The sequence below is a fragment of the Carcharhinus amblyrhynchos genome, chromosome 21, assembly GCF_965287045.1.
Source record: "Carcharhinus amblyrhynchos chromosome 21, sCarAmb.v2.hapA, whole genome shotgun sequence".
In the NCBI taxonomy this organism is placed as follows: Eukaryota; Metazoa; Chordata; class Chondrichthyes; order Carcharhiniformes; family Carcharhinidae; genus Carcharhinus; species Carcharhinus amblyrhynchos.
This window is the reverse complement of record NC_137344.1, coordinates 33353978-33371227: the sequence shown is the minus strand read 5'-3', so window position 1 is coordinate 33371227 and position 17250 is coordinate 33353978. Positions and strand designations below refer to the sequence as shown.

Sequence of the window (17250 nt, the reverse complement as noted above, 5' to 3'; positions counted from 1 at the left end):
CCAAAGCTAAGGAACAAAAGAAAGGTACAGTTATATTGCTCAGTTATATAGGCCGTCAACCAGTGGGAAGGATCAAATCCAAAAGCAAATTGCAAAGATGTGTGAAATTTATATAATAGAAAAAATGGGTATATGGATAGGATACTGGCTGAAAGATTTGGCTGAGATTTGCTGTACCAGTCTGTAGGTATGAAGCCAGGGACTTGCTTTCCAGTGCCCCTTTCAGTGTCCCTTTACTCCAGTGACCTTTATTCCTGGTGTTGAAACATTGACTGTTACTGGGATTGGGATCCATGGCCAGAATCAACTCTCTCCCAATTTGCCCAGTGGCCAGTATTCACACATGGTCCTTGATGACATGTCATATGGGAGGCATCAAAACCTGATCTAATTCTGATATGCTTTCTCAGGAGTCACTGAATACCGTCAGGCAGGACAACATTTCTTGAGACTTTCTCTCCCTAAGCCCAATCGGTCACACAGAGCTGTTACCAGCAGATTCTGTCTGACCTGTTGGTTCTGCAGCAGCAGGTCTGTCGGCATCTAAAAGGAGAGGTCAGTGTTTTGGGCGGGCTTTGTGGAAGCAGTCTGCACAAAGGACCTGCACGTCAGAGACTGGTGTGTGGGGATCAGTCTCCCTCTTTACCATGTTGTGTTGCTACAGGATTTTCTGTCTGTGCTGTGCTGTTTATTGGTAAACTCTGAGTGAATAGAGTTGAATAGTTATGGGATGAATATGAACGTGATGTCTTGCATTTTTCTTTAAGGTATTTTGCAACATGATCCACAGATTCCAGTTGATAAGACTCTGATTCCCTCACCCCCAACTCATCCTAAAAATGCAGTATTTGAAGACAATGAAAAATCGAAGGTAGGAGCAGAGCACCATCTGACTGGTGACCAACATCCCCACATAGCAACATCAAAGAAAGAAAAAGCCATTCCCATTCCTCAAATCCCTGATCAAATTGCCAAATTATCAGTAGGAAAGATTGTATCTACAGGTGGATGTTGACAAAAGTTTCACATCAGGGATCTGAGTTTAAATTCAGCTCAGACTGAGGGGGAGGATACTATCCTGGAGGGACCTGGGGGGGGGGGGGCGTGGTATTGTCCCAGAGGGACCGAGGTGGGGAGAATGCTGTCCCGGACGGACCAAGGGGGTGGGGGGGGATGCTGTCCCAGAGGAACCGAGGTGGGGGCGGGGGTAGGGGTGCTATTCCAGAGGCACCGAGAGGGCTGGGGGAGCGCTGGGGAGATGCTGTCCCAGAAGGATGGTGGGGGTGGGGGTGGGGTGCTGTCCTGGCAGCACTGTGGGGGGTGTTACTGTCCAGGGAAGTCCAAGGGGGAAGGGGTACTGTCCCAGAGGGACCAAGGGGGATACTATCCCGGAGGGACCGAGGGGGTGTACTGTCCCAGAGAGTCTGGGGTTGGGGGGATGGGGTGGAGTGGGGATACTGTCCCGGAGGATCTGAGGGAGGTACTGTCTGTACAGATCCCACAGGACGTCTGCTGTGGCTTCTTGACTCCAGTTGTTTGGTGCATTTAATTGATTCTATAAGTTGGAGTGCTCAGTGTTAAAAGTAGTCTGTGAAATTGGGAAATTCAGACTCTGGAAGTGGTTTGCTGCCTTGTGCAATAGTCTTGTGTAATAGACCTTAATATGAACTTGCACATTTTTGTATTATCCCAGTTATTAGCCAGGTTACTGAAGAGCAAAAACCCAGAGGACCTTCAAGAAGCCAACAAATTGATTAAGAATATGGTGAAAGAGGTAAGGAGTAAGGCAGGCAGAAAATTGTTCATGCAATAGGACATGAGGTGTGAAATATATTACTTGTGGGGGCAGGGGTGGGAGAAAAAATTGAAGTTAAAAGACAGCAGAGAATTGCATGGATTCCTGGAAGGAAAAGTTAAAGATGAGAAAATAGTTTGTGGTTAGAACAGCAAAGTGAGTAAATGAAGATGGGGACATAATGAAAAAGTGGATAGATGGGGATTTTGATTTTTATTTATTATTTTCGCATATATTAGGATACAATGAGAAGTATTATTTCTTGTGAACAATACAGACAAAGCATACTGTACATAAAGAAGGAAAGGAGAGAGTGCAGAATGTGTTACAGTCATAGCTAGGGTGTAGAGAAAGATCAACTTAATGCAAGGTAGATCTGTTCAAATGTCCGATGGCAGCAGGGAAGAAGCTGTTCTCAAGTCGGTTGGTACATGTTCTCGGACTTTTGTATCTTTTTCCCGATGGAAGAGGGAATGTTCGTGGTGTCCTTGATTACGCTGGCTGCTTTTTCGAGGCAGCAGGAAGTGTAGACAGAGTCAGTGGGTGAGAGGCTGGTTTGCGTGATGGACTGGGCTTCATTCACGACCCTTTGTGGCTGTTTTGTGATCATGGGCAGAGCTGGAGCCATACCAAGCTGTGATACAACCAGAAAGAATGCTTTCTATGGTGCATCTGTAAAGGTTGGTGAGAGTTGTAACAGACATGTGAATTTCCTTTGCCTTCTGAGAAGGTAGGGACATCAATGAGCTTTCTTAACTATAGTGTTGGCATGGAGGATTAAGATAGGTTGTTGATGATCTGACACCGAGAAACTTAAAGCTCTCGACCATTTCTACTTTGTCCCTGTTGACATAGACAGGGGCATGTCCTCAGCTATGCTTCCTGAAGCCGATGACTATCTTCTAACATGAGCAAGTAGAGAATAAGGATGTGAACAGCAGAGTTGTGGATGATCTTGATTTTACAGAGAATGGAAGCTGGGTGAAGGCTGTGTTGGAATAGTTGAGGTAAAGAAGGCCAAATGAGGGTTTCAGCAACAGTTGAGCTGAACCAAGGGCAGATGGTGGTGCCAGGTGGGTTATGTGGAGAAGATATTGGGTCAGAAACTCATCTCAGAGTTAAATAGGACACAAAGATTGTGAGCAGTCTGGTTCAGCCTCAGTTCATAGCAATGGGGATTAAACTGATAGCTAAAGAGTGGAGCTTGTGGCAGAATCTGAAGATGTTGGTTTCAATCCTCCCCATGTTTAGTTGGAGGAAATTTTAGCTCATCCAGTAGTGGTTTTAGACAAGCAGACTGGAAATTAGGCAAGGAGTTGAGAGGTAGTAGTGAGGTAGAGCTGGGTGTGGTGATGTTAATATGGAACTTAACTATTTTGTAGATAATGTCACTGAGAGACAGCATGTAGTTGAGAAATAGGAAGGGGCCAAGGATAGATTGTTGAGGGATACAAAAGGTGATGTTGTGAGAGCAGGAAGAGAAACCATTGCAACTGATTTTCTGGCAGCAATTAGATAAGAATGGAACCAGGCAAGAGCAGTCCCACGGAAAGGGACGACAGTGGAGAGGTATTGGGGGAAGGTGGTGTGGTCAACCATGTCAAAGGCTACAGACAGGTCAAGAAGGACAAGGAGGCAAAGTTTAGCTTTGTCACAGTTACTTAGGATGTCACTTGTCACTTTGGGGGCAAGGATGAGAGATGGAATAGAATGGTTCGTTGTGGTTCAAAGAGGGGAAGAATATGATCAGTACCCTGAATCTAACCCCATCCTCCTCTTCCAGGGGGAGTATTTGATAGGTACGATGCAGAGAAAGTTTTATTCTGTATCTAACTTGTGCTGTGCCTGCCCTGGGAGTGTTTGATGGGGACTAATGGAGGAAGCTTTACTCTAGCCCAAAAATTGCAACAAATTATTGTATTATTTGGACAAAATGTACAAATATCACGAGTTGTCCCTCTACTCTAACAGAGTAGAGGCAAGCTGTGAATGCTCAGATTTTTTTTTTGCTGTACCTTCCACAGGATGAAGCCCGAATGCAGAAAATAACAAAGCGTTTGAACACTTTGGAAGAGGTGAACAATAATGTGCGTCTGTTAAATGAAATGTTGGCTCATTACAGCAAGGAGGAGTCAACAGAAGGAGACAAAGAGCTGATGACGGTAATCCTGACCCCATCCCACCCCAAAATCTACCTGGTGCTTTATTTCTCGTATTTAATCTGGAATTCCACCAGGCACACTCTCCAACCCACACACATAAAGTCGCTTCTAGAGAAACCCAGGCACACGCATGTGTGCAGGTAAATTCAGCACACGCCTGGACAGACAGACAGACGCGCACACGTACATAAAGACAAGCACGCATACACATAACCATCCCAAAAGAACGAATGTCAGCAGAAAGGACAAAAAGGATCATACTTGAATCCTTCATCCACGGATACATCTTCCAGGAGTCAGAGATAATGATCAGAAGCAGAAACCATGGCACTTTTACAATGTTTTCATCTATGAGGCCAATTCTAGCAATCCTACTGCTTCCGGCTAACATGAGCAAATAGCAGAAACTTAGGCATTCGCCTTTGTTCTGTGCAGTCAGTTGCTTGTTGCCATTACCATCCTAGGCTTGTTAATTTGATGGGCTAAGTAGCCTGTGTGTAAGTTGTTTTGACTTTTTTAACTTGAGTGCTCAGACAGATTATAAAGATCTCCAATTTCCACAATATTTCTGTAGCCATCTATCTGCTCAATAGGATAAAAGCAAATTACTACAGATGCTGGAATTTGAAACCAGAAGAGAAAATGTTGGAAAATCTTAACAGGTCTGGTGTCATCTGTAAAAAGAGAAAGGAGCTGATACTTCGAGTCCAGATGACCCTTTGTCAAAGCTTTGACAAAGCGTCTGAACGCTTCATTCTCCCTCCCTTTCAAATCTGAGACAGTGATTGAAAAACCCTTCATCATCTAAGCTACATCATCCGAAAATTCAAGTTCTGCATGTACATGGATGGCACCTAACTCCATTGCTTTGACACCTTGCTCGATCCCTCACTGCCGTTTGACTGTTTAGCCAACGTCCGGTATTAAATGAGCAGAAATGTCCACAAGTCAAATGTTGGTAAGGTTGAAATCCTTGCCTCCTCCATTCCCTACAACCTAGTGACTGAGGCACAATCAAACCATTTGAAAGCTTGGTGTCATATTCATTCCTGAAATGAGCTTCTGACGCTACAGTCCTCTCTACCACCAGGATGGATCAATTCCACCTCACCCTACTCTGTCCTGCTGCAGCTCATCTGCTGCTGAAACCCTCGTCCATGTCTTCATTACCATTAGACTTGACAATTCAATGCACGACAGGCGAGTATCTCATCTGTTGTGTTTCATTAACTTTAACTAATCCAGTGCTCAACTGCCCATATCCTATCTTCTGCCAAATCCTATTCTTCAAATCTGTGCCTCAGTCCCAATCCAACAATGTCTCCAGTAACTTGTGGTCCTCAATATTAAGTTGTTCCATGGCCTATTCTATCCTCTTTATCCCTGTAACTTCCTCCGTCCCCTCTGAGCTCTCCGTTCCGCTGATTTGGGTGTTTTATGATATCTCTCTGGTTTTTCATCGTCATTAGCAGTTTGCCACATCCGGAATTTCACCCGAACCATTCCTCCCTCTATTCAAAAACATCCTTCTTGAATCAAAGCCTTTGGTCACCCCTCCTAAATATTTCTTTCTTGGGCTCCATGTCTATCTTTTGTCTGAGTATGGCTCTGCGAAGCAAGTTGGGTTGGTTTTCAATGTTAAAAGCAGTACATTAATGCATGCAGTTGTACAGAGGGTGCAGTGAGACACTGGACACTGTGAACAGATGAACAACACACAAACTCTGCTGCTTTTCAGGAGTTGTACGACCGATGTGAGAAGATGAGACGGACGTTGTTCAAACTTGCAAGCGAGACCGAGGACAACGACAACAGCTTAGGTAGGGTCATGAAGCTTTCTCTTCAGACTGTGAAAAGATTGGGTCCGATAATCCCACATTCTCATTATCTACACTTCTCCACTTAAAAGTGTTGACTCTTATTCAAGTTCCTTTCATCCTCTCCTGCACCTTGCCCAGACACTGTTCTTCTGCTGAGATGCAAATGTCAGCAAGCTTCTGCATCATTGGAGGGGCATCACAATTTAATCACCGTTTGATGGCTATGCACATTTTTCACAATTGATCAGTGATTATCAAACCCCATCCATCCCCCACCCCTTACGGACTTGCTTGTGCGCACAAACTTACCCACCCACTTGCGCACATCTGCTCACACACATCAGCTTGCACACAACTGCTCGTACACGCTCACTTACAGACACATACATGTCCATTCACATTCGTGTGCATGCATATTTGCTGTCCACACATTCGTGCCCATACATGCGCAACCACTCACCCTCAAATGCTTTCTTGCATGGATACTCCAGCATGCATAATCACGTGCAAGAATTGACACTCATTCTCACACCCATGCACACTATCCAGAAATTCTCAGGCCAGTTACAAAACTCATCCAACAGAAAATGCTGGAAAATCTCAGCAGGTCTGGCAGCATCTGTGGACAGAGAATAAAGCTAACGTTTTCAAGTCAGGATGTCCCTTCATCAGCTGAGCTCTGACAAAGGGTCATTCTGACTCGAAACATTGGCTCTATTCTCTCCGCAGATGCTGCCAGACCTGCTGAGATTTTCCAGCACTTTCTGCTCTTGTTTTAGGTTCCAGCATCCGCAGTATTTTGCTTTTCAAAACTCACTCCACTGCTTTGATTGCAGCCCAGCTCACATTGGATCAACGTGAACCATTCTGATCCAGTTACACACTGATCTTACATTCCAACCCTTCAGGAGGCTGATGTGTTTGTCCAAGGTCTAAGGTCCATGAGCAAAGTAAATCCAGACATTTCACAGAAAGCATTGATGCAATGTTCAGGAATTGACTGCTTATGCAGCATAAAATTCATCCCTCTGTGACCTCTCAATGGAAAGTCAAGAGATCTGAATGGCCTGTTGAGAGTAAACCTGAAATGTTCCATCATCATAGAATTCTACAGTGCAGAAGGAGGCCATTCGGCCATTGTGTCTGCACAGACTCTCCAACAGAGCATCTCACCCACACTCAACCCTTGTCCCGTTCTCTTAACGCCATGAAATTATCCTGCTAGTCCCCCTAACTTATACATCTTGGGACACTAAGAAGCAGTTTAGCATGGCCGATCCACCTAACTTGCACAGCTTTGGACTGTGGGAGGAAACCCAAGAAGAATATGCAAACTCCACGTGGTCACCTAAGATCGGAATTGAACTCGGGTCCCTCACGCTGTGAGGCAGCAGGGCTAACTACTGTGCCACCATGCCACCCCACCAACAGCACCAGCAGCCCCTGTTACGTATCCTGGGGCTATCAGGTAGTAAGGTCTTCAGAAGGGCGTAAAAAGAATGAGTGACAGATGGTCCAGTCGGGAGGAGGTGGAGGGTTTTGCATTGGGACAAGAAATGTTTGGAATATTAAAAAAAATGTCAATTGGAGGAGAGTGTCACAGTTTAAAGTCGTAGAACTCAATGTTGATTCCTGAGGGCTGTAATATGCCTAATCGGAAGATGGGGTGCTGAAGAGACAGATATCCAAATCATACGGGATAACTATGGTAACACCCAACAGTTATATTCCGATTTCAGTTGCTAGCTACAGGACAGAGTGGGTAAGCTCTTAGGAGGTCAGACTGCTGAGAGCAATAGACAGCAGTAAGCACAGGCAGTGATCCCACAGTCGACCCTGATTCCTAACACTTGAACACAACTAAGTTATGATATTTATGAACAATAAAGTTTGTGTTTCAAATTATTACTAGATAAAAAATCTTCAATCTTGTGCAGCACCTGATTGGATTTGTGGATATTGGATATTTGATCTATAACGGTTATACCACTTTATTTCAGGTGACATTTTACGAGCGAGTGATGACCTTTCCCGTGCAATAAACTCCTACAAAAAGATTGTTCAAGGACAGGCTATAAACGGGGACCTTGACTTGCCTGAACCTCCAAAGCCATCAGGTAACTTGTGTTATGGACCTGAGGTGGGTTAATTTGAACACCACAGATTTCTTTTCTCACCACCCACCCGTAAACAGGGAAGGTGCTTTGATTTGTTTCCTTCTTTATAAGCAGTCGCGTATTTCCCAGTCCTCTGGCTTTTCTACGATGCAATTTTCTATTAATAACTCCACATCAAACTCGAGATAGGGTGAACTCAAAGGATTACTTTATTTGCACCCACTCAAAACACAAAAGTAGTGTCACAACATCACCTCCACAGATAGTGAAGAAAGGAATAGAGAAAAGAAGGGTATGGCACTTAAATTGCTGAAACATTTCAAAGAAGGTTAGCAGATGATCCATTGCCTTCTGGCTAGCCTGAGTTATTAAATGCAGATGGCCCTTGTACAGCTGTCTTTGAATTTGGGCTGTATAGTCCACAGATAGTGACTCCTTGGAGATAACGAGGTGCAGGTTTTCCCAAAACTACCAAGTAACTTACTTTATTTGGGTGGAGTGGGGGGGGGCGGATGCGGTCACAGACAGACATAGGTTCAGCCATATTAAAGGTCTTTATATGACTTGTTCACGCTGCCCAGTTTTTACCATTAAGCTAGTCCCAGTGTCCATGTTTAGCTCATTTCCCTCAATACCCATCTTACCCATGTAACTGTCTAAATGTTTTTTAAAAGACAATTGTATCAGTCTCTATTACTATCTATGGTAGCTTGTTTCAGACACTCACCGACCTCTGTATGGAAAAAATTGCCCCTGTGGATCCTTTTGTATCTCTCCCTTCTCACCTTAAACCTATGCCCTCTAGTTTTAGACTCCCATACCTTCAGGAAAAGATGTTGATTACCTTATCTATGCCTTTCATTATTTTATAAATCTCTCAAGATCACCATGAAGTCTTCTACGCTCCAGGGTAAAAGGTCCCAGTCTGTCCAGCCTCTCCTTATAACTCAAACAATCAAATCCTAATGAGATCCTAGTAAATCTTTTCTGCACTCTTTATAGTTCTATAATATCCTTTCTATAATAGGGTGACCACTGTACACAGTATTCCAAGTGTGGGCTTTCCAATGTCTTGTACAACTTCAATAAGACATTCCAACTCCTGTATTCAATGTTCTGACCAATAAACCAAACATGCCAAACGCCTTCTTGACTTTCTTCACTTGTGACTCCACTTTTGAGGAGCTATGAACCTGGAGCATAGAATCCCTAGATCTCTTTGTTCTATAACTCTCCCCAACACCCTATTGCTAACTGAGTGAGTACTGCCTTGGTTCAATCTACCAAAATGCATCACCTCTAAATTAAATTCCATCTGCCATTTATCAGCCCATTGGCCCAGTTGATCAAGATCCTGTTGAAGTCTTAGATAACCTTCTTCACTGTCCACTATGCCACCAATCTTGATGTCACCTGCCAACCTACTAACCATGTCTCCTAAATTCTCATCCAAATCATTATATAAATGACAAATAACAGTGGACCCAGCACCGATCCCTGAAGCACACCACTGGTCACAGGTCTCCAGTGTGAAAAATAACTCCTGTGACCACCCTTTGTCTTCTGTCATCAAGCCAATTTTGTATCCAATTGGCTATCTCACCCTGGATCCCATGAGATTTAACCTTATGCAACAACCTACCATGTGGTACCTTTCAAAGGTCTTGCTGACATCTATTTAGATGTTGACTTCACTGCCCTCATCTATCTTCTTCATTACCCCTTCAAAAAACTCAAATTTGTGAGACTTGATTTTCCACTCACAAAACCATGTTAACTGTCCCTAATCAGTCCTTGCCTCTCTAAATGCCTGTAGATCCTGTCTCTCAGAATACCTTCTAACAGCTTATCCACTAGAGACATTAGACTCACTGGCCTAAAATTCCCAAGCTTTTCCCTGCAGCCCTTCTTAAACAAAAGCATTACGTTTTCCACCCTCCAGAATTTAGGCACCTCACCTGTGGCCATCGATGATTTAAATATCTCTGCTATGGGACCTGCAATTTCCTCCCTAGCCTCCCACAACATCTTTGGAATACACTTCATCAGGTCCTAGGGATTTATCTATCTTGATGCGCTTTAAGACTTCCAGCACCACCTCCTCTGTATTATGTACACTCCTCAATGTTAGAATGTAACCAATGATAACATTGGTTCTGTTATAATGTGTCCAATGATAACATGCTGTGAGGGTCAGCTGGTCAGTCGGTCAACTGTGTAACCAATGACAAAATGATGTGGTGGTCAGTGACCAGTTGACGCCGTATAAATAAGCAGTTGGAAATTGTGGGGAGCTCGGGCCCAGGGTGACGCCTCAAGAGTTGGAGTAATGAAGTTTCTTCATTAAATAATTTCCTTTGATTTATCAGTTTGAACAAGCTTTGTTTTATTTTGTTGTCTGCAACTGAAAAGTTCTTTCTGCTGGATGAACACTCAAAACATCACTATTTATTTTCCCAAGTTCCCTAACATCCATGCCTTTCTCAAAAGTAAATACTGATGAGAAATATTCATTTAGGATCTCACCCGTATCTTGTGGATCCGCACGTAGATGACCATGTTGATCCTTAAGAGGCCCTATTCTCTCCCTTGTTACTCTTTTGCCTTTTTTATGTATATGTAGAAGCTCTTTGGATTCTCATTTGCCTTATCTGCCAAAGTGATCTCGTGTCCCCTTTTTGCCCTCCTGATTTCTCTGTCAATTCTACTCTGACACTCTGTATACTTTTTAAGGGTTCCACTTGATCACAACTGCCTATGCATGTCATATGCCTCATTCATGGTGACCAGGGCCTCGATATCCCAAGTCATCCAGGATTCCCTGCTTCTACCAGCCTTGCTCTTCACTTTAAAAGGAATGCGTTTACCCTGAATTCTGGTTAACACACTTTTGAAAACCTCCCACTTACCAAACGCCCCTTTGCCTGCCAACAGACTCCCCCGATTAACTTTTGAAAGTTCCTGTCTAATACCATCAAAATTGGCCTTGCCCAATTTTAAAATTTTAACTTTTGGGCCAGATCTATCATTCTCTATAGCTATCTTAAAATTAATGAAATTATGTTCTTTGTTCGATTTAAAATTTTAGAAATAGCAACGCGCATATCGATATTTAACATAAAGATATAGTGTGAGATTTTATCCCTCACATTTGTGAGGGGTTCCCAGTGAAACTGATCTAGGGTCCTCTTTCTCACCCAGTGCTCTTGAGGTCTATTACTTACGGGGCGAAAAACTGCAGCAGGCGACGGTGCAGAGGGATCTCGGGGTCCTTGTGCATGAGTCGCAAAAACCCAGCCTGCAGGTGCAGCAGGTGGTCAGGAAGGCTAATGGGATGCTGGCCTTCATAGCGAGGGGGATTGAATATAAAAGTAGGGAGGTCTTGCTGCAGCTGTATAGGGCATTGGTGAGGCCGCAGCTGGAGTACTGTGTGCAGTTTTGGTCGCCGTATTTACGCAAGGATATTTTGGCCTTGGAGGGAGTGCAGAGGAGGTTTACTAGGCTGATTCCGGAGTTGAGGGGGTTGAGCTATTAGGAGAGGCTGAATAAACTAGGCTTGTACTCGTTAGAGTTTAGAAGAATGAGGGGAGATCTCATTGTGACATATAAGATGATGAATGGGATGGATAGGATAGAGGTGGAGAGGCTCTTCCCGCTCAGAAAGGACAGTAGGACTAGGGGGCACAGCCTCAAGATAAAGGGGGGGCGGTTTAGAACAGAGTTGAGGAGGAACTTCTTCACTCAAAGGGTGGTGAATCTCTGGAATTCCCTGCCCGTTGAAGTGGTGGAGGCTGCCTCGCTAAATATTTTTAAGACGCGGGTTGATGGGTTTTTGATAAGCGAGGGCATTAAGGGTTATGGGGAGAGGGCGGGAATGTGGAACTGAGCCACGACAGATCAGCCATGATCTTATTGAATGGTGGGGCAGGCTCGAAGGGCTGGATGGCCTACTCCTGCTCCTATTTCTTATGTTCTTATGTAGGTCTGCAGGTCGCACCTGGCACAACTGATGCAGAAGGCAGAAGTACGTTTTGTAAACTGGTTGAAACCACAGGTGTTTTTCATCTGGCCACATTCTCAGTACAGTAAATAATGCTCTCATCTTTGAGTTAAAATGTTATGAGTTCACGTCCCAGTCCAGAGGCTTGAACCCATAATCCAAACATTACTGCAGTGCTGTACTGCAGTTGCATAGTCCAGCCTCGGGCAATAACTATACCTTAGGGACAATTGAGCAGCTTTCTATTTGTGCATGACCTTTCCCTTCTCTAACTGTGAGCAGAAGAAGGAGTGGGCAGGTGACTGGTAAAGTAACTTCTAAATTAATATTTTAAAATTGAACAGGTAGAGCAGCATTTTAAAGTTTGGGTGAGCTGTCTGTTGTGCTGCTTTGATGAACTGACCATCTGTTTGTGTCTTGCAGTCAGTAGTGAAGCCAGTAACACAGAAACATTGATCGACCTGGCAGGGTTGGATATCCCATCAGTAAAGACCAATTCTACTGCAGCACCAGTATTCCCCATCATCCCCCCTCCTCCACATGTCTCCAATGATCCCAGTTCTCGATCAGCCACTCTGTCAAACGTGGCCAAGCAACCTCCCAGTTCAATTGGATTACTGGATGTGGAGCTGCTTTCACTGGGTAATTGCACTGTCTTGCATTCCGCATGTTCATAGATGTAAATGATCCTCAGCCTGTTCTAGCAACAAGAGTTAACCTGAGAGCTCAACAGTTACATGTAATATCATCAAGAGGGAATTAAGTTGCAGCAATGGGCTGAAATCCTGGATTGAGTTCAGAAATACCGAGGAGCGTACATTGTATTGGGAATCCAATGCAGAGTAAAGCTCCCTTGCCTTTGTCCCTGGCATTAGTCTGACAAATTTCCATTGGTGGGAGTGTAACAACTTCCATATTGTGCAACTAGTATTGATACCAGGTCCACTGTAGCTTGGGGTATTAGAGATTGAAATTCTCCTCTGAGCTCTGGCCTGACATCCACCTGCAGCTTGGGTAAGACATTGATTGTGCATTGATTTAATTCACAGGCCAATCGCATGCTGTCTGTCAATACAGCCTGTATTCAATCCTGTTTCCCAGAGCTGAAAGATCGATATCTGACCCATTGCACTATGCCATTACCCTGCCTGTCATTCCTTGCCAATTTCTCTCCTACGTCTGATGACCTGAGACTGGATGGTGCCCTGTGCCACCAGGGTCATCAGTCTGAGATGCTGCATTGAATCTGGTGAAGAATTCAGGGTTGCTCCTGATCATCACCCAGTAACTGGTGGCTCTGTGAGGTCAGACCAGGACTGAGTTGGCCTTCAGACACTGCACTTACCGCGGGGCACACTGGACAATCACAGTTACTGTAGCCCGGCTGGGTATGAGAGCGGGGCCTTCCCTCTGGGATGGGGGTTGGATTTGGGGCTGGGGCTTGGGAGTGCTTATGCAAAGTGAGGTGTAGATGTGGATGGGTCATTTCTGAAACAAATTCTGCATTGAATTGTGTCAGCATTCAGACCGAAAATTAATTTTGTTTGTGCCTGATCAGGGCTGAATGATCCTCCATCAAACTCCGAGATTGACAAAGACTCTGGAGGATCCCTATGGAACAGTTTTCAGGTACAGCAGTGTGCTCTACAAGACCCTCCTCAACCCTCTCCTCCCCTTTCTAACCCTCCCCCATTCCCATTTTCCCTGGTCCCACACTTCCTGACCTCGGACTCTCCTCTTACTGCTATTACTCTTTTTTTGTGGCCTCCACCCTCCCCATTCTTTGACTCTGGGATGTTCTGGCTATTTTCACCACAGTAAAAAGTCTGACAACACCAGGTTTTAGTCCAACCGATTTATTTGATAATAGACTCACAAGCTTGTGAGTCTATTATCAAATAAATCGGTTGGACTAAAACCTGGTGTTGTCAGACTTTTTACTGTGTTTACGCCAGTCCAACGCCGGCATACCCACATCATGAATATTTTCACCACCCCAGGCCAGGTGTGTAACCCTGATGAATGTTTTGGTGCTGTCTCCTGCTGTTGTTTCTCCAGTAACAGCATTTTTCTGTTCCAGACTGAACCCATTGCTCTCAACCCCTTCACCGGGCCATCAGCTGCTGATGGGCAGGTTTCCTCGATGACTCCTCTGTTAGCGTCGGTCCCTCAGACGTTAAGCCAATCCACAGCTCAGCCTCTCCTACCATTCCCAGGAGTCTCCCTGGTTCCACACACACCAGCCACTCCTCAGCTGTCGAACACGGCCCCCACTATTTCCAGTGTGCCTCAGCCTAACCTGACCTCCATGTTGCAGCCGCATTCCCTTGGCTCCAGGATTCCAGGTGCTCCACTGCATTCCAATGCCTGCAACCAACCGACGCTCAGCAACAACTTCCGTGAGCTGGATATGCTTGGTCAGAAGGTTCTCGGAGAGGTCAAAGGGTACGTCAGTGTCCACTGCAGCACTTTTTGGTACTTTTTTTATCCTTCACATATGTGTATTTTGTAGATGCGGAAGAAGTATGAGGGAGGGGCAAGGGTGAATGGGGGGAGTTGTGAAGGGGATGGGGAGGTCGTTTGGAGGGAAGGGGTTCAATGGGGAGCGGGTGAAGGCGGGATCAAGGTACAGTTGGATGGACGGGCTGAAGGCAGAGGGAGTGAAGATGGAGGAAATGGATGGATAGGGATGGTTGGAGGGAGAAGAGATGAATAGGTGGGGGATAGGGCTGGGGAGTAGGGGGTAGGGAAGGTGGTAAAGGGGTGAATGGTAGAGGATGTGCAGGAGAAGGATGAGAGTCTTTGGTAGCCAGAGTTGATTCTGTTTTTAAATGACCCCATTTAATTTAATTTTATTATCCTGTCACAATAAGATGGTATTTTGGTGGGTGGGGGAGGGTAATGACTCTAGTAAAGGCCAGAATGTGAGTTGAACATTTTATCACAAGGTAAATAACCTTGCTTTTATTTCTGATTCTAGTGTGACAGGCATTGTCTCTGGGGCACCAATGGGCAGTGGGTACAGTACTCCTTCTGCAGCACCTGGCAGCCCTCTGTTCCGCTCACTCTCCCCTCAGCCATCCAGTCCTCTTCGAAGTGCTTTTCCGGACATGTCGCTCAGCAACGTGACAGTTCCTCTGGAGATGATTAAACCAAGTGAGTATCTTCAGGGTCTGTGCTAAACAGGCTTTGGATTCGACAATGTTCACTCGAAACCTTGTGTGTAATGACCAAGTTAAAAAGCCGGAGATAGCCTCTCTCCTGCACTCACTGCTCCTCCGTTCGGATCACCTCTTTCCCACTCTCTGCAGGTACTCACGATTTTGAAATTGAAGTTTATCACTCAATTCCCCTCCCCACTCTCCTTCCCCACCCCTCAGCATACCACTTCATGATTTGTAGTTGTCTGCAAATTCTTTATTTCAGTGTGTGGGCCATTAATGATTGCTGGACAATCTTACGCACGTACACCTCAGAGTTGAGTATTGGATGGGTGTGCTGGAATCAGCAGCACAGGAATACCAGTTAGGGAGGAAACCTCATTCCGCAAGAATAGTATTGGAAATGTTTTTATCAAACTTTTTATTTGTGGGAATCTTATAAGGAATGGAAAACTTTATCTTTCACCCAATCGTCAAACACTCCCAGGGCTCATAGCACATGTGGTTAAATACTGCTGTGTATGTGGCGCCTGTTTCTTTAAGACAGCACAGCAGAAGATGGTGACCTGACTTGATGGACTAAAGGGAACTGACTGTGAGTGATCACCCCAGAGGGTGAAGTCCTGTCTTGGGAGAAATCATCTTGCAGTTGTGTAGTTAACATCATAACAACTGGAGCACAACTCCAGGGCAGCCTAGAGCTGAACTCCTGTACCAAGCTTCTTGTATCAATAAATACCGTTTGTCCCTAACAAAGTCTGAAATCTCTTGACAATGATAAAAGTGCCACAACATAAAAGATGGAGCGTAAATCTCCTATTCTGTCCTATCAAAAACTCCCAGATAGATACATCACAGGGTTAGATACTGAGTAAAGCTCCCTCTAAATTGTCCCCATCAAACACTCCCCAGGGCACATACATCATGGGGTTAGGTACAGAGTAAAACTCCCTCTACTCTGTCCCATCAGACACTCCAGAGTAGGTGCATCATGGAGTTAGATACAGGGTAAATCTAATTCTATACGGTCCTGTCGGAATGCCTCAGCAGCAATCCCAGAGTGGTCTCAACTGTAAATGTGGGAGATTTACCCACAGAATCCATCCCTGAGTGAAAGGCATGCTTTTTTGGGACAGATTAGTGCCATGAGCCCTTATGTTACTGTAACTTTTTGAAACCAAAGTAACAAGCTTTCTGAATGATTCCCAGATTAAACAAAATCCCTCTTTGCACTTCTACGGGGGTGGGGGCAGGAGATAGCATTGTGATATTGTGGCGGGGGGGGATGCTAAGTTTGAATCATAGAACCTCTATATATAGTGCAGAAACAGACAATTCGGCCCATTGAATCTGCGCCGACAACATTCCCACCCAGGCCCTAACCCCGTAACCCTCCTATTTAGCCCAGCTAGTCCCCCTGACACCTAAGGGGCAATTCACCTAACCCGCACATATTTGGTTTGTGGGAGGAAACTGGAGCACTCAGAGGAAACCCGTGCAGACACGGGAAGAAAATCTGAAATTAAAAGTCTAATGGTAACCATGAAATCATTGTCAATTGTTGTGAAAACCCATTGGGTTCACTAATATCCTGAAGGGAAAAAAATCTGCATCCTTTACCTGGTCTGGCTTACATGTGACTCCAAATCTACAGCAATGTGGTTGACTCTTAAATGCCTCTGAAATGGCCTTGCAGTCAGTTTGAGGGAAATTTAGTGATGGAACAAATAAAAAAAAGCTTTAACACAAATCAAAACCAATGCAAATTACAGACAAACAATGTAACAAAGTTTCGACACAACAATGATATCTTTTCCCCAATCGGAAGCAACAGGTACAGACTCTGCAGACATTTCAAAACAATTACAAATTTTCCTTACTCCACTGCACCTGGTTAAATGTCATCATACTTTTCCCTTGCATTAAAACTGTCCAAGGGAATGACCTTTATCTTTGAGTTGATAATTTTTCCCTTCCTCTTTGCCTGACTTGGTCTGTCCTGAATTAGTCTCAACCGAGGGCCTATAGATTCAGCACTGCTCATGGACAAAGCAAGTTCATACTGGGTTTCTGTTCCTGATAGCTATCCAGCATTCCCTGCCTGGCAGGATCCAGCTTGGCTACGATGCCTTCTATGGTTCAACAATCTGCTGCTATTTATAATATTCAGGTTGACAGATTGAGAGGTGATATTA

The 17250-nt window shown here is 44.7% G+C and overlaps 1 protein-coding gene across 1 annotated transcript in view; it reads left to right on the top strand.

Moving 5' to 3' along the window:
- gga3b (golgi associated, gamma adaptin ear containing, ARF binding protein 3b) overlaps positions 1–17250 on the top strand; it is a 29538-nt gene that overhangs the window by 6197 nt on the left and 6091 nt on the right. Inside the window, exons 6-14 of the mRNA XM_080208982.1 lie at positions 768–871; positions 1694–1774; positions 3820–3957; positions 5696–5777; positions 7778–7894; positions 12318–12536; positions 13453–13523; positions 13975–14339; positions 14875–15050. Coding sequence (XP_080065108.1) covers positions 768–871; positions 1694–1774; positions 3820–3957; positions 5696–5777; positions 7778–7894; positions 12318–12536; positions 13453–13523; positions 13975–14339; positions 14875–15050 — 1353 coding nt within the window. The remainder of the gene's footprint in view (positions 1–767; positions 872–1693; positions 1775–3819; positions 3958–5695; positions 5778–7777; positions 7895–12317; positions 12537–13452; positions 13524–13974; positions 14340–14874; positions 15051–17250) is intronic.